General features: G+C 43.6%; 1 protein-coding gene across 1 annotated transcript; it reads right to left on the bottom strand.

The window, feature by feature from the left end:
• Positions 1-1,635: 1,635 nt before the first annotated feature.
• Positions 1,636-23,464, bottom strand: LOC311124908 (aminopeptidase N-like; the record flags this gene model as incomplete). The annotated part of the gene is made up of 12 exons (XM_084199005.1): positions 1,636-2,317; positions 4,001-4,082; positions 7,403-7,543; positions 15,863-16,030; positions 16,280-16,390; positions 16,618-16,709; positions 18,184-18,289; positions 18,597-18,638; positions 21,653-21,708; positions 21,805-21,938; positions 22,289-22,365; positions 23,289-23,464. Coding segments are annotated over 12 exons (1,338 nt in total), but the record flags the coding sequence as incomplete, so codon positions are not given.
• Between the last annotated feature and the right edge of the window lie 346 nt (positions 23,465-23,810).

Genomic DNA, 23,810 nt, shown 5'->3' with positions numbered 1-23,810 from the left:
TGTTGGGAGATCTTTCCTTGTATGAAGTGTTGAGGTCTTAGTGTTGGGAGATTTTTCCCTGTATAAAGTGTTGTGAGATCTGTCCCTGTATAAAGTGTTGTGAGATCTTTCCCTGTATAAAGTGTTGTGAGATTTTTCCCTGTATAAAGTGTTGAGATCTTTCCCTGTATAAAGTGTTGAGATCTGTCCCTGTATAAAGTGTTGTGAGATCTGTCCCTGTATAAAATGTTGTAAGATCTGCCCCTGCATAAAGTGTTGTGAGATCTTTCCCTGTATAAAGTGTTGTGAGATCTGTCCCTGTATAAAGTGTTGTGAGATCTGTCCCTGTATAAAGTGTTGAGATCTGTCCCTGTATAAAGTGTTGTGAGATCTGTCCCTGTATAAAGTGTTGAGATCTTTCCCTATATAATGTGTTGTGAGATTTTTCCCTGTATAAAGTGTTGAGATCTTTCCCTGTATAAAGTGTTGAGATCTTTCCCTGTATAAAGTGTCCAGATCTTTCCCAGGGTGCAGTGTGTTTGAGCTGTTCATACTGTACAAATGTCGTATCATAATTTGAGCCAGTGTGCTACAGCAGGAAAAGAATACTGCAGCAACAGGAAATGTGAATTGTAATGTGGATTATAATAAATTGAATTTTTTTGTAGGGGTTGCTATATTTTTCATAAGGGAAAATCAAGTCGGAAATGTTAAAGTGGAAATCACAAACTTTAGATGCCTTTTTCAACCTTGAATACACTACTATTTACATTTCCTGCTCTGCTGGAAAAGTCCTGCGACAACAGGATGATCCCTAACCCTAACCCGACCAAGCAGTCAGTGTATACCAGACACATGTATGACCCATGTCCTTCTGACTTGCTCTCTCTCCTAACTTTCCTGTCTCCTCTCCAAATAAAATCACACAAAACTGTTGACTGTCAGATATAATCTGGTAGTGATGAACTCTCTGAGTAACGTCCCTCCAGTTGAAGACCCTGGTGCTTGTCTAATAGGCTGCAAGGGGAACCGCCCCTCCTCCTCCCTACCTGGTGCTTGTCTAATAGGCTGCAAGGGGAACCGCCCCTCCCCCTCCCTACCTGGTGCTTGTCTAATAGGCTGCAAGGGGAACCGCCCCTCCCCCTCCCTACCTGGTGCTTGTCTAATAGGCTGCAAGGGGAACCGCCCCTCCCCCTCCCTACCTGGTGCTTGTCTAATAGGCTGCAAGGGGAACCGCCCCTCCCCCTCCCGACAACTATCGATAGACGCAGTATAAACCAGCCTTTAGTCTTGAAATCTTTGACTGTTTAGAACACTACCGTACTCACTCTGTTTAGCACATGGCCTCACATGTGAATCCTTAAAGAGATGGGTGGGGCTAAGGCTTAAGAGGGTGTGAACGATGCTGAATGGGTGTCAACAAAGAAGAGCTCTCCAGTAGGTGTACCAAAACATTCAAGGGACATTTTCTCAAAAGTCAGGTTACAAGTTTATAAACTTTCAAAGCAGAATTACTTTCCCATTGTTCCTCAACTGTAGTGTATGGTATACCATTTTCTAGCTCCGAGTCTCTACTTTTATCCAATGTAAAAAACACAATTTCAAATTTTGCTACATAATTGAGCCGGTCGGTCACAAAAGCAATTGCAACACACTCTAAAAAAAATCATACTTTAATCAAAGGAGTCATTTTTTTTATTCTTCCCATAGTTACTGAGATATTGTCATTTTTTATGGGAATCCAGTGCATCCTTTTATAAAGAAGGAAACTGTGTCAGATTTACAATAACCAACTAAAGGTACAGAGGATGAAAGTACTAGGTAGATTGAAAACTCAACATATTAACGGAGCATATATTGGCAGACATTTTAGGAACATGAGAACATGAACAACTGACAATCCAAAATGGATGCACATAAACCACACATCATGATTCAAATAACAACATGATTTTGGTCAATTCATCATTATACAGTTTAGCTGTGTCCCAAACGGCACCCTATTCCCTACGTAGTGCACTACTTTTAACCAGAGCCCTATGTAGCACACTATATAGGGAATAGGGTGCTATTTGTAACGCAGCCCCATGTTTCTGGTCTGTTTTATACCGACTGTATTTCCCTGATGGTTCAATAAGCAGTAACACCATTGGCCTGGTAGTGTTGTGCTGTAGTGGAAGGTGTTTCACGTGGATTCATTGGTGAACCAGTTCATAACGTGCTCCTGGTTCTCTGCCACCCATTTGATGTTGGCCGTAGTCTTCTCAATAGCCTGCTCCAGAGCCAGCGTCCCAGAGCCAAACCCTACATGGGCATTGTCCTCTTTAAACTGCTTCAGCTGAAAAACAAATCCATACAATTATAGACACATCGTAGAAATCAGAATACTGACTCAACAATGTTGCACTTTCTAACTAATTTGAGACGGAGGAAAACAAGCTCTGTTTCCCTGAAACCATACATACATACCTCTAGCTTAATTTATACCTTACGTACGTATAAGCTGAGCAAAATGACGATCCTGTGTTCTAGCGGTGAGTTTGTAATTGCGGAGCTGCATACCTCTGTATATTTTTGGTACGCAGCTACGCAGGATCGTCATTCTACGTAGCTAATTGTAGTTGTAGCGCTGGGTACGGTATAAATTAGGCTTGACACCAAGCATTATCATCCAGCTCTATTAACAGACCTCTACACAGTGGGACAGACAGGAAACAGCCCAGGGCTGCACAACCCTGTTCCTGGACAGCTACCGTCATGTAGGTTTTCACTCCAACCCTGTTCCTGGAGAGCTACCCTCCTGTAGGTTTTCACTCCAACCCTGTTCCTGGAGAGCTACCGTCATGTAGGTTTTCACTCCAACCCTGTTCCTGGACAGCTACCCTCCTGTAGGTTTTCACTCCAACCCTGTTCCTGGACAGCTACCGTCCTGTAGGTTTTCACTCCAACCCTGTTCCTGGACAGCTACCGTCATGTAGGTTTTAACTCCAACCCTGTTCCTGGACAGCTACCGTCCTGTAGGTTTTAACTCCAACCCTGTTCCTGGAGAGCTACCCTCCTGTAGGTTTTCACCCCAACCCTGTTCCTGGACAGCTACCGTCATGTAGGTTTTCGCTCTAATAATTAGCTGGTTGATAAGCTGAATCAGGTTAGTTACAACTTGGATTGGAGTGAACATCTACAGGTTGGTAGCGCTCCAGGAACAGGGTTGGGGTGAAAACTTGCAGGAGGTTAGAGCTCCAGGAACAGGGTTGGGGTGAAAACTTGCAGGAGGTTAGAGCTCCAGGAACAGGGTTGGGGTGAAAACTTGCAGGAGGTTAGCGCTCCAGGAACAGGGTTGGGGTGAAAACTTGCAGGAGGTTAGAGCTCCAGGAACAGGGTTGGGGTGAAAACTTGCAGGAGGTTAGCGCTCCAGGAACAGGGTTAGGGTGAAAACTTGCAGGAGGTTAGCGCTCCAGGAACAGGGTTAGGGTGAAAACTTGCAGGAGGTTAGCGCTACAGGAACAGGGTTAGGGTGAAAACTTGCAGGAGGTTAGCGCTCCAGGAACAGGGTTAGGGTGAAAACTTGCAGGAGGTTAGCGCTCCAGGAACAGGGTTAGGGTGAAAACTTGCAGGAGGTTAGCGCTCCAGGAACAGGGTTAGGGAGAAAACTTGTAGGAGGTTAGCGCTCCAGGAACAGGGTTAGGGTGAAAACTTGCAGGAGGTTAGCGCTCCAGGAACAGGGTTAGGGTGAAAACTTGCAGGAGGTTAGCGCTCCAGGAAGAGGGTTAGGGTGAAAACTTGCAGGAGGTTAGCGCTCCAGGAACAGGGTTAGGGTGAAAACTTGCAGGAGGTTAGCGCTCCAGGAACAGGGTTAGGGTGAAAACTTGCAGGAGGTTAGCGCTCCAGGAACAGGGTTAGGGTGAAAACTTGCAGGAGGTTAGCGCTCCAGGAACAGGGTTAGGGTAAAAACTTGCAGGAGGTTAGCGCTCCAGGAACAGGGTTGGGCAGCCCTGCTTCAGCTCGAGGCCACAGTACCAACCTGCTTCAGCTCAAACTCAGTAGAGAATCTCCTGGTCACACCGTTGAGGAGGTTAGAAAATGAGAAGGATCCTCCACCATATCTACAAGATAGAGAGGGATACAGAGATACATTATTATTATCATTACTTAGTGAATGAAACGTAAAATCAGTTTCTCTGATACATATTTACGGGAAGTTACATTATGTCCAATAGCCCCATATAGACTTACACTGTAAATATGTAGTTCAAAATAACCCAGATGACTTACACTGTAAATATGTAGTTCAAAATAACCCTGATGACTTACACTGTAAATATGTAGTTCAAAATAACCCTGATGACTTACACTGTATAGATGTAGTTCCACCTAGTTAAGAGATGTACTGTAGAGGTGTGGATGAGAGAGTAAAGATATACAGTTGAAGTCGGAAGTTTATATACACCTTAGCCAAATACATTTAAACTAAGTTTTTCACAATTCCTGACATTTAATCCTAGTAAAAATTCCCTTTCTTAGGTCAGTTAGGATCACCACTTTTAATTTAAGAATGTGAAATGTCAGAATAATAGTAGAGAGAATGATTTATTTCAGCTTTTATTTATTTCATCACATTCCCAGTGGGTCAGAAGTTTACATACACTCAATTAGTATTTGGTAGCATTGCCTTTAAATTGTTTAACTTGGGTCAAACATTTCTGGTAGCCTTCCACAAGCTTGCTTTAACTTCCTGACTGATGTCTTGAGATGTTGCTCCAATATATCCTTATTTACAGTGGGGAAAAAAAGTATTTAGTCAGCCACCAATTGTGCAAGTTCTACCACTTAAAAAGATGAGAGAGGCCTGTAATTTTCATCATAGGTACACGTCAACTATGACAGACAAATTGAGATTTTTTTTCAAGAAAATCACATTGTAGGATTTTTAATGAATTTATTTGCAAATTATGGTGGAAAATAAGTATTTGGTCACCTACAAACAAGCAAGATTTCTGGCTCTCACAGACCTGTAACTTCTTCTTTAAGAGGCTCCTCTGTCCTCCACTCGTTACCTGTATTAATGGCACCTGTTTGAACTTGTTATCAGTATAAAAGACACCTGTCCACAACCTCAAACAGTCACACTCCAAACTCCACTATGGCCAAGACCAAAGAGCTGTCAAAGGACACCAGAAACAAAATTGTAGACCTGCACCAGGCTGGGAAGACTGAATCTGCAATAGGTAAGCAGCTTGGTTTGAAGAAATAAACTGTGGGAGCAATTATTAGGAAATGGAAGACATACAAGACCACTGATAATCTCCCTCGATCTGGGGCTCCACACAAGATCTCACCCCGTGGGGTCAAAATGATCACAAGAACGGTGAGCAAAAATCCCAGAACCACACGGGGGGACCTAGTGAATGACCTGCAGAGAGCTGGGACCAAAGTAACAAAGCCTACCATCAGTAACACACTATGCCGCCAGGGACTCAAATCCTGCAGTGCCAGACGTGTCCCCCTGCTTAAGCGAGTACATGTCCAGGCCCGTCTGAAGTTTGCTAGAGTGCATTTGGATGATCCAGAAGAGGATTGGGAGAATGTCATATGTCATATGGTCAGATGAAACCAAAATATAACTTGTCGTGTTTGGAGGACAAAGAATGCTGAGTTGCATCCAAAGAACACCATACCTACTGTGAAACATGGGGGTGGAAACATCATGCTTTGGGGCTGTTTTTCTGCAAAGGGACCAGGACGACTGATCCGTGTAAAGGAAAGAATGAATGGGGCCATGTATCGTGTGATTTTGAGTGAAAACCTCCTTCCATCAGCAAGGGCATTGAAGATGAAACGTGGCTGGGTCTTTCAGCATGACAATGATCCCAAACACACCGTCCGGGCAACGAAGGAGTGGCTTCGTAAGAAGCATTTCAAGGTCCTGGAGTGGCCTAGCCAGTCTCCAGATCTCAACCCCATAGAAAATCTTTGGAGGGAGTTGAAAGTCCGTGTTGCCCAGCGACAGCCCCAAAACATCACTGCTCTAGAGGAGATCTGCATGGAGGAATGGGCCAAAATACCAGCAACAGTGTGTGAAAACCTTGTGAAGACTTACAGAAAATGTTTGACCTGTGTCATTGCCAACAAAGGGTATATAACAAAGTATTGAGAAACTTTTGTTATTGACCAAATACTTATTTTCCACCATAATTTGCAAATAAATTCATTAAAAATCCTACAATGTGATTTTCTGGATTTTTTTTCCTCATTTTGTCTGTCATAGTTGACGTGTACCTATGATGAAAATTACAGGCCTCTCTCATCTTTTTAAGTGGGAGAACTTGCACAATTGGTGGCTGACTAAATACTTTTTTTCCCCACTGTACTTGTGTCATGCACAAAGTAGATGTCCTAACTGACTTGCCAAAACTATAGTTTGTTAACAAGACATTTGTGGAATGGTTGAAAAACGATTTTTTATGACTCCTAAGTGTATGTAAACTTCCGACTTCAACTGTAGTTCCACCGAGCCCTGAAGACTTACTCTGTATAGATGTAGTTCCACCGAGCCCTGAAGACTTACTCTGTATAGATGTAGTTCCACCGAGCCCTGAAGACTTACTCTGTGTAGATGTAGTTCCACCGAGCCCTGAAGACTTACTCTGTATAGATGTAGTTCCACCGAGCCCTGAAGACTTACTCTGTATAGATGTATTTCCACCGAGCCCTGAAGACTTACTCTGTGTAGATGTAGTTCCACCGAGCCCTGAAGACTTACTCTGTATAGATGTAGTTCCACCGAGCCCTGAAGACTTACTCTGTATAGATGTAGTTCCACCGAGCCCTGAAGACTTACTCTGTGTAGATGTAGTTCCACCGAGCCCTGAAGACTTACTCTGTATAGATGTAGTTCCACCGAGCCCTGTTGACTTACTCTGTATAGATGTAGTTCCACCGAGCCCTGAAGACTTACTCTGTATAGATGTAGTTCCACCGAGCCCTGAAGACTTACTCTGTATAGATGTAGTTCCACCGAGCCCTGAAGACTTACTCTGTATAGATGTAGTTCCACCGAGCCCTGAAGACTTACTCTGTATAGATGTAGTTCCACCGACCCCTGAAGACTTACTCTGTATAGATGTAGTTCCACCGACCCCTGAAGACTTACTCTGTATAGATGTAGTTCCACCGAGCCCTGAAGACTTACTCTGTATAGATGTAGTTCCACCGACCCCTGAAGACTTACTCTGTATAGATGTAGTTCCACCGAGCCCTGAAGACTTACTCTGTATAGATGTAGTTCCACCGAGCCCTGAAGACTTACTCTGTATAGATGTAGTTCCACCGAGCCCTGAAGACTTACTCTGTATAGATGTAGTTCCACCGAGCCCTGAAGACTTACTCTGTATAGATGTAGTTCCACCGACCCCTGAAGACTTACTCTGTATAGATGTAGTTCCACCGAGCCCTGATGAAGTCCCAGGCCAGGGGCGTCCCCACCACGTTCCCAGCGATGTAGCCGATGGTGGAGGTGCTGTCCTGCTTACGGATCTTAGCTGGATCCAGGGAATAATCCAGATATCTGTAGTATCAACACAAAAATGGGATTTGGGATTTGACCTAAATCAGATCTTTAACCTAATGGTGTTGCTCTAAACATGCCCTAATCCCCATAGCAACACGGCCATTTTAAAAGCGCAGGGCTTGTGCAACGTCATTTTTCATTTTACAGGAATAATTGTTCACATACAGGAGTGATATACAGTGCCTTCAGAAAGTATTCACACCCCTTGACTTTTTCCACATTCTGTTGTGTTACAGCCTGAATTTAAAGTTGATTACACTGGCCTACACCAACGGGGGGCCAGTATGAAACATTTATGCACTCACTAATTGTAAGTCGCTCTGGATAAGAACGTCTGCTAAATGACTAAAATGTAAATGTAAATGTAATATCCCATAATGTCAAAGTGGAATTATGTTTTTCAAAATGTTTACAAATTAATTACAAATGAAAAGCTGAAATGTCTTGAGTCAATAACTATTCAACCCCTTTGTTATGGCAAGTTAAATAAGTTCAGGAGTAAGAATCACATAAGTTGCATGGACTCACTCTGTGTGCAATAATAGTGTTTAACATGATTTTTGAACGACTACTTCATCTCTGTACCCCCCACAATTATCTGTAAGGTCCCTCAGTCGAGAACTGAATTTCAAACACAGATTCAACCCCAAAGACCAGGGAGGTTTTCCAATGCCTCACAAAGAAGGGCACCTACTGGTAGATGGGTAAAAAAATTAAATAAATGCAGACATTTAATATCCCTTTGAGCATGGTGATGTTATTAATTACACTTTGGATGGTGTATCAATACACCCAGTCACTACATAGATATAGGCGTTCTTCCTAACTCAGTTGCCGGAGAGGAAGGAAACCACTGAGGGATTTCATCATGAGGCCAATGGTGACTTTAAAACAGTTACAGAGTCTAATGGCTGTGATAGGAGGAAACAGAGGATGGATCAACAACATTGTAGGTACTCCACAATACTAACCTAAATTACAGAGTGAAAAGAAGGAAGCCTGTACAGAACAAACATATTCCAACAGATTCATCCTGTTTTCAACAAGGCATTAAAGTAACACTGCAAAAAATGTGACAAAGCATTTAACTTTTTGTCCTGAATACAAAGTGTTATGTTTGGGGCAAATCCAACACAACACATTACTGAGGACCACTCTCCATATTTTCAAGCATAGTGGTGGCTGAATCATGTTATGGGTATGCTTGTAATCGTTAAGGACTGGGGAGTTTGTCAGGATAAAAAATAAATGGAATGGAGGTAAACACAGGCAAATGCCTAGAGGAAAACCTGGTTCAGTCTGCTTTCCAACAGACACTGGGAAATGAATTCAAGGCCAAATCTACACTGGAGTTGCTTACCAAGAAGACAGTGAATGTTCCTGAGTGGCCGAGTTTTAGACTTAAATCTACTTGAAAATCTATGGCAAGACCTGAAAATGGTTGTCTAGCAATGATCAACAACCAATTTGACAGAGCTTGAAGAATTTTGAAAATAATAAATGGGCAAATGTTGCACAATCCAGGTGTGTAAAGCTCTTAGAGACTTCCCAGAAAGACTCACAGCTGTAATCGCTGCCAAAGGTGACTCTAGCATGTATTGACTCAGGGGTGTGAATACTTATGTATATTAGATATTTATGTATTTCATTTTCAATAAATGTGCAAACATTTCTAAAAACATGTTTTCACTTTGTCATTATGGGGTATTGTGTGTACATTTACATTTTAGTCATTTAGCAGACGCTCTTATCCAGAGCGACTTACAGGAGCAATTAGGGTTAAGTGCCTTGCTCAAGGGCACATTGACAGATTTTTTACCTAGTCGGCTCGGGGATTAGAACCAGCGACCTTTCGGTTACTGGCACAACGCTCTTAACCACTAAGCTACCTGCCTGCATCTGAGGAGAAAGCTGAAGCCTCTACCTATCCATTGGTGTAAATATATCCCCTGTCTGAAACCTCTACCTATCCATTGGTGTAAATATATCCCCTGTCTGAAGCCTCTACCTATCCATTGGTGTAAATATATCCCCTGTCTGAAACCTCTACCTATCCATTGGTGTAAATATATCCCCTGTCTGAAGCCTCTACCTATCCATTGGTGTAAATATATCCCCTGTCTGAAGCCTCTACCTATCCATTGGTGTAAATATATCCCCTGTCTGAAGCCTCTACCTATCCATTGGTGTAAATATATCCCCTGTCTGAAGCCTCTACCTATCCATTGGTGTAAATATATCCCCTGTCTGAAGCCTCTACCTATCCATTGGTGTAAATATATCCCCTGTCTGAAGCCTCTACCTATCCATTGGTGTAAATATATCCCCTGTCTGAAGCCTCTATCTATCCATTGGTGTAAATATATCCCCTGTCTGAAACCTCTACCTATCCATTGGTGTAAATATATCCCCTGTCTGAAGCCTCTACCTATCCATTGGTGTAAATATATCCCCTGTCTGAAGCCTCTACCTATCCATTGGTGTAAATATATCCCCTGTCTGAAGCCTCTACCTATCCATTGGTGTAAATATATCCCCTGTCTGAAGCCTCTACCTATCCATTGGTGTAAATATATCCCCTGTCTGAAGCCTCTATCTATCCATTGGTGTAAATATATCCCCTGTCTGAAGCCTCTACCTATCCATTGGTGTAAATATATCCCCTGTCTGAAGCCTCTACCTATCCATTGGTGTAAATATATCCCCTGTCTGAAGCCTCTACCTATCCATTGGTGTAAATATATCCCCTGTCTGAAGCCTCTACCTATCCATTGGTGTAAATATATCCCCTGTCTGAAGCCTCTACCTATCCATTGGTGTAAATATATCCCCTGTCTGAAGCCTCTACCTATCCATTGGTGTAAATATATCCCCTGTCTGAAGCCTCTACCTATCCATTGGTGTAAATATATCCCCTGTCTGAAGCCTCTACCTATCCATTGGTGTAAATATATCCCCTGTCTGAAGCCTCTACCTATCCATTGGTGTAAATATATCCCCTGTCTGAAGCCTCTACCTATCCATTGGTGTAAATATATCCCCTGTCTGAAGCCTCTACCTATCCATTGGTGTAAATATATCCCCTGTCTGAAGCCTCTACCTATCCATTGGTGTAAATATATCCCCTGTCTGAAGCCTCTACCTATCCATTGGTGTAAATATATCCCCTGTCTGAAGCCTCTACCTATCCATTGGTGTAAATATATCCCCTGTCTGAAGCCTCTACCTATCCATTGGTGTAAATATATCCCCTGTCTGAAGCCTCTACCTATCCATTGGTGTAAATATATCCCCTGTCTGAAGCCTCTACCTATCCATTGGTGTAAATATATCCCCTGTCTGAAGCCTCTACCTATCCATTGGTGTAAATATATCCCCTGTCTGAAGCCTCTACCTATCCATTGGTGTAAATATATCCCCTGTCTGAAGCCTCTACCTATCCATTGGTGTAAATATATCCCCTGTCTGAAGCCTCTACCTATCCATTGGTGTAAATATATCCCCTGTCTGAAGCCTCTACCTATCCATTGGTGTAAATATATCCCCTGTCTGAAGCCTCTACCTATCCATTGGTGTAAATATATCCCCTGTCTGAAGCCTCTACCTATCCATTGGTGTAAATATATCCCCTGTCTGAAGCCTCTACCTATCCATTGGTGTAAATATATCCCCTTTCTGAAGCCTCTACCTATCCATTGGTGTAAATATATCCCCTGTCTGAAGCCTCTACCTATCCATTGGTGTAAATATATCCCCTGTCTGAAGCCTCTACCTATCCATTGGTGTAAATATATCCCCTGTCTGAAGCCTCTACCTATCCATTGGTGTAAATATATCCCCTGTCTGAAGCCTCTACCTATCCATTGGTGTAAATATATCCCCTGTCTGAAGCCTCTACCTATCCATTGGTGTAAATATATCCCCTGTCTGAAGCCTCTACCTATCCATTGGTGTAAATATATCCCCTGTCTGAAGCCTCTACCTATCCATTGGTGTAAATATATCCCCTGTCTGAAGCCTCTACCTATCCATTGGTGTAAATATATCCCCTGTCTGAAGCCTCTACCTATCCATTGGTGTAAATATATCCCCTGTCTGAAGCCTCTACCTATCCATTGGTGTAAATATATCCCCTGTCTGAAGCCTCTACCTATCCATTGGTGTAAATATATCCCCTGTCTGAAGCCTCTACCTATCCATTGGTGTAAATATATCCCCTGTCTGAAGCCTCTACCTATCCATTGGTGTAAATATATCCCCTGTCTGAAGCCTCTACCTATCCATTGGTGTAAATATATCCCCTGTCTGAAGCCTCTACCTATCCATTGGTGTAAATATATCCCCTGTCTGAAGCCTCTACCTATCCATTGGTGTAAATATATCCCCTGTCTGAAGCCTCTACCTATCCATTGGTGTAAATATATCCCCTGTCTGAAGCCTCTACCTATCCATTGGTGTAAATATATCCCCTGTCTGAAGCCTCTACCTATCCATTGGTGTAAATATATCCCCTGTCTGAAGCCTCTACCTATCCATTGGTGTAAATATATCCCCTGTCTGAAGCCTCTACCTATCCATTGGTGTAAATATATCCCCTGTCTGAAGCCTCTACCTATCCATTGGTGTAAATATATCCCCTGTCTGAAGCCTCTACCTATCCATTGGTGTAAATATATCCCCTGTCTGAAGCCTCTATCTATCCATTGGTGTAAATATATCCCCTGTCTGAAACCTCTACCTATCCATTGGTGTAAATATATCCCCTGTCTGAAGCCTCTACCTATCCATTGGTGTAAATATATCCCCTGTCTGAAGCCTCTACCTATCCATTGGTGTAAATATATCCCCTGTCTGAAGCCTCTACCTATCCATTGGTGTAAATATATCCCCTGTCTGAAGCCTCTACCTATCCATTGGTGTAAATATATCCCCTGTCTGAAGCCTCTATCTATCCATTGGTGTAAATATATCCCCTGTCTGAAGCCTCTACCTATCCATTGGTGTAAATATATCCCCTGTCTGAAGCCTCTACCTATCCATTGGTGTAAATATATCCCCTGTCTGAAGCCTCTACCTATCCATTGGTGTAAATATATCCCCTTTCTGAAGCCTCTACCTATCCATTGGTGTAAATATATCCCCTGTCTGAAGCCTCTACCTATCCATTGGTGTAAATATATCCCCTGTCTGAAGCCTCTACCTATCCATTGGTGTAAATATATCCCCTGTCTGAAGCCTCTACCTATCCATTGGTGTAAATATATCCCCTGTCTGAAGCCTCTACCTATCCATTGGTGTAAATATATCCCCTGTCTGAAGCCTCTACCTATCCATTGGTGTAAATATATCCCCTGTCTGAAGCCTCTACCTATCTATTGGTGTAAATATATCCCCTGTCTGAAGCCTCTACCTATCCATTGGTGTAAATATATCCCCTGTCTGAAGCCTCTACCTATCCATTGGTGTAAATATATCCCCTGTCTGAAACCTCTACCTATCCATTGGTGTAAATATATCCCCTGTCTGAAGCCTCTACCTATCCATTGGTGTAAATATATCCCCTGTCTGAAGCCTCTACCTATCCATTGGTGTAAATATATCCCCTGTCTGAAGCCTCTACCTATCCATTGGTGTAAATATATCCCCTGTCTGAAGCCTCTACCTATCCATTGGTGTAAATATATCCCCTGTCTGAAGCCTCTACCTATCCATTGGTGTAAATATATCCCCTGTCTGAAGCCTCTACCTATCCATTGGTGTAAATATATCCCCTGTCTGAAGCCTCTACCTATCCATTGGTGTAAATATATCCCCTGTCTGAAGCCTCTACCTATCCATTGGTGTAAATATATCCCCTGTCTGAAGCCTCTATCTATCCATTGGTGTAAATATATCCCCTGTCTGAAGCCTCTACCTATCCATTGGTGTAAATATATCCCCTGTCTGAAGCCTCTACCTATCCATTGGTGTAAATATATCCCCTGTCTGAAGCCTCTATCTATCCATTGGTGTAAATATATCCCCTGTCTGAAGCCTCTACCTATCCATTGGTGTAAATATATCCCCTGTCTGATTCACAATTTGTCCACTAGATTGCAGTAGGAGATCACATGACGTGTCTTGGCCACTTGAAACCAGTTGCATCTGTTTTGGGAAGTGAGTGAGTAACTGTGCCAAAATGGCACAATCAGCCTGACATCTTAAAATGACCATAGCAATCAGCCTGACATCTTAAAATGACCCTAGCAATCAGCCTGACATCTGAAAATGACCCTAGCAATCAGCCTGACATCTTAAAATGACCCTAGCAATTAGCCTGACATCTGGAGATGACCCTAGCAATTAGCCTGACATCTGGAAATGACCCTTGCAATCAGCCTGACATCTGAAATGACCCTAGCAATCACCTTGGCATCTGAAATGACCCTAGCAATCAGCCTGACATCTGAAAATGACCCTAGAAAACAGCTTGACATCTGAAATGACCCTAGCAATCAGCCTGATCTGAAAATGACCCTAGCAATCAGCCTGACATCTGAAAATGACCCTAGCAATCAGCCTGACATCTGAAATGACCCTAGCAATCAGCCTGACATCTGAAAATGACCCTAGCAATCAGCCTGACATCTGAATATGACCCTAGCAATCAGCCTGACATCTGAAATGACCCTAGCAATCAGCCTGACATCTTACAATGACCCTAGCAATCAGTCTGACATCTTAAAATGACCCTAGCAATCAGCCTAAGATCTTAAAATGACCCTAGCAATCAGCTTGACATCTTAAAATGACCCTAGCAATCAGCCTGACATCTTAAAAAGACCCCAGCAATCAGCCTGACATCTGAAATGACCCTAGAAATCAGCTTGACATCTGAAATGACACTAGCAATCAGCCTGATCTGAAAATGACCCTAGCAATCAGCCTGATCTGAAAATGACCCTAGCAATCAGCCTGACATCTTAAAATGACCCTAGCAATCAGCCTAACATCTGAAAATGACCCTAGTAATCAGCCTGACATCTGAAATGACCCTAGCAATCAGCCTGACATCTTACAATGACCCTAGCAATCAGTCTGACATCTTAAAATGACCCTAGCAATCAGCCTAAGATCTTAAAATGACCCTAGCAATCAGCTTGACATCTTAAAATGACCCTAGCAATCAGCCTGACATCTTAAAAAGACCCCAGCAATCAGCCTGACATCTGAAATGACCCTAGAAATCAGCTTGACATCTGAAATGACACTAGCAATCAGCCTGATCTGAAAATGACCCTAGCAATCAGCCTGATCTGAAAATGACCCTAGCAATCAGCCTGACATCTTAAAATGACCCTAGCAATCAGCCTAACATCTGAAAATGACCCTAGTAATCAGCCTGACATCTGAAATGACCCTAGCAATCAGCCTGACATCTGAAAATGACCCTAGCAATCAGCCAGACATCTTACAATGACCCTAGCAATCAGTCTGACATCTTAAAATAACCCTAGCAGATCTTAAATGATGGGGGGCGAGATTCTTATGACACTGCCAGCAGTAAGATTTTAGTTCGATTTCCAAAAAGACAAGGGGCTTTCTATTTTCAGACAAAAAAAACTAATTTGGGGGACCCGGTAACGTGTCCAAAACAAGCGTTCAGAGTTTAACAGGATAAAGGTCTATCATCACTCCAGGCTCTGTCGCAGCCGGCCGCGACCGGGAGACTCATGGGCGTCGCACAATTGGCCCAGCATCGTCCAGGGTAGGGGAGGGAATGGCCGGCAGGGATGTAGCTCAGTTGATAGAGCATGGCGTTTGCAACGCCAGGGTTGTGGGTTCGATTCCCACGGGGGGCCAGTATAAAAACATATGTATTCACTAACAGTAAGTCGCTCTGGATAAGAGCGTCTGCTAAATGACTAAAATGTAAAATGTAAATGTAAATCACTCCAATTTAAGTGTTTTGTGTTTTGGGTCACTAAACCAGTCCTTTTCTTCAACAAAACACAAGATGAACTGATTCTGTGTGTTAGCTCCTGTTGAGGATCAGATTGTGCCTACCTGTTCAGCAGCCAGGGGACCTTAGTACAGGCCAGGGTTAGCTACCTGTTCAGCAGCCAGGGGACCTTAGTGCAGGCCAGGGTTAGCTCCCTGTTCAGCAGCCAGGGGACCTTAGTACAGGCCAGGGTTAGCTACCTGTTCAGCAGCCAGGGGACCTTAGTGCAGGCCAGGGTTAGCTACCTGTTCAGCAGCCAGGGGACCTTAGTGCAGGCCAGGGTTAGCTCCCTGTTCAGCAGCCAGGGGACCTTAGTGCAGGCCAGGGTTAGCTACCTGTTCAGCAGCCAGGGGACCTTAGTGCAGGCCAGGGCTGACCTCAGCTTGGCAGCCTCTGTGGCTACTGTGGCGTTCTTGAACATCTGCCAGGCGAAGTCCCATTCCTCCACCCCTCCTGCTGCGATAGCGTTACAGTACACTGTCGTCTTCAGGTTGGGGTGAATCCTGTCAATAAAGAGTTCAATAAACACAAAGTTAGCATCAATAAGAGAAGGAAAACAATCACCTTAACTATATACATCATTCTTAGGGTCGCAAACTTCTGGTATTCATTTCCCCGTTGAAGGATTCCCGGTTTTCCTGCTTGTTCCCTCCTGATTCCAGGAATCTTCCAACTGGGATTTCTGGAAAACCGAGGAATTTTGAGAAAGTTCCCGGAATTTTGCAACCCAAATAATTGTGCTTCGTACTCACGGGTTGTGGTCTGGGTTCAGCATCCACTCTCTGAACCAGGCGCTGGTGAGAGCCCTGCAGCGCTCCACTCCCATGCGGCAAGCAAAGGATATGGCGTTGATCTGGTTGTACCTGAGAGATAGGGGACAAGAGGGACAGGGCTGTGGAATGGCCCACAACACATTATGATCATATCTAGTTCATTCTAAATAGCACACTATTCCCTATGTAGTGCACTACTTTTGAAAACAGACCAATAAAGTTTATATACTGTTGTAAGAAAAGCAACATAAAAGAAATAAAATGATGTATCTTAATTGGTTTAAAATAACATTTCATTTGAAAAGCAGTGTTGTTACTGGTCGTTGTGTCCGGTGGGGACTCTGGTCCAATCATCCGTGATCGTCCTGAAGTGCTCAAACAGGGGGGTGATCTTCATCTTCAGGTAAGCCTAAGAGACAAACAGATCCCAGTACAGTATGTTATATAACAGACACAATATATGATATATTATATTATAGTAAGAACCCACCTGTAGCACCCCGTATGCCTGATATATTATATTATAGTAAGAACCCACCTGTAGCACCCCGGATGCCTGATATATTATATTATAATAAGAACCCACCTGTAGCACCCCGTATGCCTGATATATTATATTATAATAAGAACCCACCTGTAGCACCCCGTATGCCTGATATATTATATTATAATAAGAACCCACCTGTAGCACCCCGTATGCCTGATATATTATATTATAATAAGAACCCACCTGTAGCACCCCGTATGCCTGATATATTATATTATAATAAGAACCCACCTGTAGCACCCCGTATGCCTGATATATTATATTATAGTAAGAACCCACCTGTAGCACCCCGTATGCCTGATATATTATATTATAATAAGAACCCACCTGTAGCACCCCGTATGCCTGATATATTATATTATAATAAGAACTCACCTGTAGCACCCCGCATGCCTGATATAGTATATTATAATAAGAACCCCACCTGTAGCACCCCGTATGCCTGATATATTATATTATAGTAAGAACCCACCTGTAGCACCCCGTATGCCTGATATATTATATTATAATAAGAACCCACCTGTAGCACCCCGTATGCCTGATATATTATATTATAGTAAGAACCCACCTGTAGCACCCCGTATGCCTGATATATTATATTATAATAAGAACCCACCTGTAGCACCCCGGATGCCTGATATATTATATTATAATAAGAACCCACCTGTAGCACCACGTATGCCTGATATATTATATTGTAATAAGAACCCACCTGTAGCACCCCGTATGCCTGATATATTATATTATAGTAAGAACCCACCTGTAGCACCCCGTATGCCTGATATATTATATTATAATAAGAACCCACCTGTAGCACCACGTATGCCTGATATATTATATTATAATAAGAACCCACCTGTAGCACCCCGTATGCCTGATATATTATATTATAGTAAGAACCCACCTGTAGCACCCCGTATGCCTGATATATTATATTATAATAAGAACCCACCTGTAGCACCCCGGATGCCTGATATATTATATTATAATAAGAACCCACCTGTAGCACCCCGTATGCCTGATATAGTATATTATAATAAGAACCCACCTGTAGCACCCCGTATGCCTGATATAGTATATTATAATAAGAACCCACCTGTAGCACCCCGTATGCCTGATATATTATATTATAATAAGAACCCACCTGTAGCACCCCGTATGCCTGATATATTATATTATAATAAGAACCCACCTGTAGCACCCCGTATGCCTGATATATTATATTATAATAAGAACCCACCTGTAGCACCCCGTATGCCTGATATATTATATTATAGTAAGAACCCACCTGTAGCACCCCGTATGCCTGATATATTATATTATAATAAGAACCCACCTGTAGCACCCCGTATGCCTGTCCACGGTCGAACATGAGGATGTAGTAGTTGAGATTCCTGAGTGCTGACTCCCAGGGGATGTAGTCTCTCTCCTGAGACAGGTACCTGGTAATATATCATATATAATATAAGAGCTGACTACCAGGGGATGTAGTCTCTCTCCTGAGAAAGGTACTTGGTAATATATCATCTGTATAGTAGAATATATTATAATCTGTATAGTAGAATATATTATAATCTGTATAGTAGAATATATTATAATCTGTATAGTAGAATATATTATAATCTGTATAGTAGAATATATTATAATCTGTATAGTAGAATATATTATAATCTGTATAGTAGAATATATTATAATCTGTATAGTAGAATATATTATAATCTGTATAGTAGAATATATTATTCTAGTTACCTGGTGGTCCTCAGAGCTAATGTGGTGTTGATCACCTTGGCCCTGGAAACACACAACAACATGACATCACAACTACATCATGTCACACAGCTCAACTACATCATGCCACACAGCTCAACTACATCATGCCACACAGCTCAACTACATCATGCCACACAGCTCAACTACATCATGTCACACAGCTCAACTACATCATGTCACACAGCTCAACTACATCATGCCACACAGCTCAACTACATCATGCCACACAGCTCAACTACATCATGCCACACAGCTCAACTACATCATGTCACACAGCTCAACTACATCATGTCACACAGCTCAACTACATCATGCCACACAGCTCAACTACATCATGTCACACAGCTCAACTACATCATGCCACACAGCTCAACTACATCATGCCACACAGCTCAACTACATCATGCCAGCTCAACTACATCATGCCACACAGCTCAACTACATCATGCCACACAGCTCAACTACATCATGTCACACAGCTCAACTACATCATGCCACACAGCTCAACTACATCATGCCAGCTCAACTACATCATGCCACACAGCTCAACTACATCATGCCACACAGCTCAACTACATCATGCCACACAGCTCAACTACATCATGCCAGCTCAACTACATCATGCCAGCTCAACTACATCATGTCACACAGCTCAACTACATCATGCCACACAGCTCAACTACATCATGCCAGCTCAACTACATCATGTCACACAGCTCAACTACATCATGCCACACAGCTCAACTACATCATGCCAGCTCAACTACATCATGCCACACAGCTCAACTACATCATGCCACACAGCTCAACTACATCATGTCACACAGCTCAACTACATCATGCCACACAGCTCAACTACATCATGCCACACAGCTCAACTACATCATGCCAGCTCAACTACATCATGCCACACAGCTCAACTACATCATGCCACACAGCTCAACTACATCATGCCACACAGCTCAACTACATCATGCCAGCTCAACTACATCATGCCAGCTCAACTACATCATGTCACACAGCTCAACTACATCATGCCACACAGCTCAACTACATCATGTCACACAGCTCAACTACATCATGTCACACAGCTCAACTACATCATGCCAGCTCAACTACATCATGCCACACAGCTCAACTACATCATGCCAGCTCAACTACATCATGCCACACAGCTCAACTACATCATGCCAGCTCAACTACATCATGCCAGCTCAACTACATCATGTCACACAGCTCAACTACATCATGTCACACAGCTCAACTACATCATGCCAACTCAACTACATCATGCCACACAGCTCAACTACATCATGTCACACAGCTCAACTACATCATGCCACACAGCTCAACTACATCATGTCACACAGCTCAACTACATCATGCCACACAGCTCAACTACATCATGTCACACAGCTCAACTACATCATGCCAGCTCAACTACATCATGTCACACAGCTCAACTACATCATGCCACACAGCTCAACTACATCATGTCACACAGCTCAACTACATCATGCCACACAGCTCAACTACATCATGTCACACAGCTCAACTACATCAAGCCACACAGCTCAACTACATCATGCCACACAGCTCAACTACATCAAGCCACACAGCTCAACTACATCATGTCACACAGCTCAACTACATCATGTCACACAGCTCAACTACATCATGACACACAGCTCAACTACATCATGCCAACTCAACTACATCATGTCACACAGCTCAACTACATCATGCCAACTCAACTACATCATGCCACACAGCTCAACTACATCATGTCACACAGCTCAACTACATCATGCCACACAGCTCAACTACATCATGTCACACAGCTCAACTACATCATGTCACACAGCTCAACTACATCATGTCACACAGCTCAACTACATCATGACACACAGCTCAACTACATCATGACACACAGCTCAACTACATCATGCCACACAGCTCAACTACATCATGCCAACTCAACTACATCATGCCACACAGCTCAACTACATCATGCCAACTCAACTACATCATGACACACAGCTCAACTACATCATGCCACACAGCTCAACTACATCATGTCACACAGCTCAACTACATCATGTCACACAGCTCAACAACATCATGTCACACAGCTCAACTACATCATGCCACACAGCTCAACTACATCATGCCACACAGCTCAACTACATCATGTCACACAGCTCAACTACATCATGTCACACAGCTCAACTACATCAAGCCAGCTCAACTACATCATGCCACACAGCTCAACTACATCATGTCACACAGCTCAACTACATCAAGCCAGCTCAACTACATCATGCCACACAGCTCAACTACATCATGTCACACAGCTCAACTACATCATGTCACACAGCTCAACTACATCAAGCCAGCTCAACTACATCATGTCACACAGCTCAACTACATCATGTCACACAGCTCAACTACATCAAGCCAGCTCAACTACATCATGTCACACAGCTCAACTACATCATGACACACAGCTCAACTACATCATGTCACACAGCTCAACTACATCATGTCACACAGCTCAACTACATCATGTCACACAGCTCAACTACATCATGTCACACAGCTCAACTACATCATGTCACACAGCTCAACTACATCATGTCACACAGCTCAACTACATCATGCCACACAGCTCAACTACATCATGACACACAGCTCAACTACATCATGCCAACTCAACTACATCATGCCACACAGCTCAACTACATCATGCCACACAGCTCAACTACATCATGCCACACAGCTCAACTACATCATGCCAACTCAACTACATCATGCCACACAGCTCAACTACATCATGCCAACTCAACTACATCATGACACACAGCTCAACTACATCATGCCACACAGCTCAACTACATCATGCCAACTCAACTACATCATGCCAGCTCAACTACATCATGTCACACAGCTCAACTACATCAGCTTCCAGCTTCCACAAAGTTCACCAGGAAATACAGAACGTGTGGGACATTAGCTCAACTTAGAAAGAGCTTTACCTGGCCAGATTGAAGGCATCGTCCACTATCTGAGCTCTGTTGATTAAAGGTATGACCTGCACACAGAAGTTGTGATGTTATGTTGCGTCATATGGAATCATATTGTGATAGGTAATATCCACAATAACAGTGGAATAATAACATCTGCTGACTGTGTGGTCTGTGGTGAGCTGGTTGAGGAGTCGTTCCCAGTTGTCCATGTCGTAGTTAACCCTGTAGTAGCCAGACACGTTGAGGTTGGCCAGAAGCCAGTCAGATCCTGCTGTTCTCATGGGGAGGTGTCTGTCTGGGGGAGAACCAAAACACACTGGGCTCAGCTAGGCTTGCAACATTCCGCCAGCTTTCACTAAATTCACTGGTTTTCCAGAAAATCCTGGTTAGAGGATTCCTGGATTTCCTGGTTATTCCCTAGAAATTCCATGAATCTTCCAACCAGGATTTCTGGAAAACAGGGGATTTTTAAGAAAGTTACCAGAATTTTGCAACCCTGGTCTCAGGTTAGGATTGAACACAGACCACACTGTACTGATGTACAATAACATGATATGGACCTGGACCTATTCAATAGTCCAGGTCCATCTTCCACTGACACCCATGCAGGTCTTCATTTGACACAAACAATAGCATTAGAAGTACCTGTTTTCTGAAGAAGCCAGTGTTGCTCTCTCTCCACTCCTCCCTTCATCCATTTGATGGGGACCAACCAGGTGTAACTAAACAAGCATAGAACAGGATGGTCAGGTGACTGAATTCAACATTATTTTGGGGTTTATCATCATGACCTTATTGTTGGACACCCAGGCTATATTAACCCTTCCGTAACCCCAGGCTGTACTAACCCTTCCTTAACCCCAGGCTGTACTAACCCTTCCTTAACCCCAGGCTGTACTAACCCTTCCCTCACCCCAGGCTGTACTAACCCTTCCTTAACCCCAGGCTGTACTAACCCTTCCTTAACCCCAGGCTGTACTAACCCTTCCTTAACCCCAGGCTGTCCTAACCCTTCCTTAACCCCAGGCTGTACTAACCCTTCCTTAACCCCAGGCTGTCCTAACCCTTCCTTAACCCCAGGCTGTACTAACCCTTCCTTAACCCCAGGCTGTACTAACCCTTCCTTAACCCCAGGCTGTACTAACCCTTCCTTAACCCCAGGCTGTACTAACCCTTCCGTAACCCCAGGCTGTACTAACCCTTCCTTAACCCCAGGCTGTACTAACCCTTCCTTAACCCCAGGCTGTACTAACCCTTCCTTAACCCCAGGCTGTACTAACCCTTCCTTAACCCCAGGCTGTACTAACCCTTCCTTAACCCCAGGCTGTACTAACCCTTCCTTAACCCCAGGCTGTACTAACCCTTCCTTAACCCCAGGCTGTACTAACCCTTCCTTAACCCCAGGCTGTACTAACCCTTCCTTAACCCCAGGCTGTACTAACCCTTCCTTAACCCCAGGCTGTACTAACCCTTCCTTAACCCCAGGCTGTACTAACCCTTCCTTAACCCCAGGCTGTACTAACCCTTCCTTAACCCCAGGCTGTACTAACCCTTCCTTAACCCCAGGCAGTACTAACCAGGCTACCTGCCACCCTGGTCTACGGTAAAACAGCATCACAGAACTGAGATCAAGAAGAATGGTAACTTGTATGGAGAGGGTCTGTCCACTACAGAGTCAGGGTCCAGGAGGAAGTGCTTCTGGGTAATGTGTCCCGTGGCCGTATCTATGGTAACCACTGGGAAGCCCATCTGAAGGATCCAGCGGTTCATGATGTCATGCACTGTGTGAGGTAGACTCATCCCTGGAGTGGTGATGACAGCCTGTCAGAGGATTAAACACATAACACCTTAACACACACAATGATAGAGGTGGACCCATCTCTACGGTCCTTCAAGACACATTTTAACCACAGGCACCCTGTAAGAGGGGGACCCATCTCTACGGTCCTTCAAGACACATTTTAACCACAGGGGGTTTTCACCCTGTAAGAGGTGGACCCATCTCTACGGTCCTTCAAGACACATTTTAACCACAGGGGGTTTTCACCCTGTAAGAGGTGGACCCATCTCTACGGTCCTTCAAGACGCATTTTAACCACAGGCAACCTGTAAGAGGTGGACCCATCTCTACGGTCCTTCAAGACACATTTTAACCACAGGCACCCTG

This window comes from Coregonus lavaretus (assembly GCF_964263955.1).
Source record: "Coregonus lavaretus genome assembly, contig: HAP1_SCAFFOLD_284, whole genome shotgun sequence".
In the NCBI taxonomy this organism is placed as follows: Eukaryota; Metazoa; Chordata; class Actinopteri; order Salmoniformes; family Salmonidae; genus Coregonus; species Coregonus lavaretus.
Note: the sequence above shows the minus strand (reverse complement) of the source record. Positions and strands in the feature narration are given on the sequence as shown.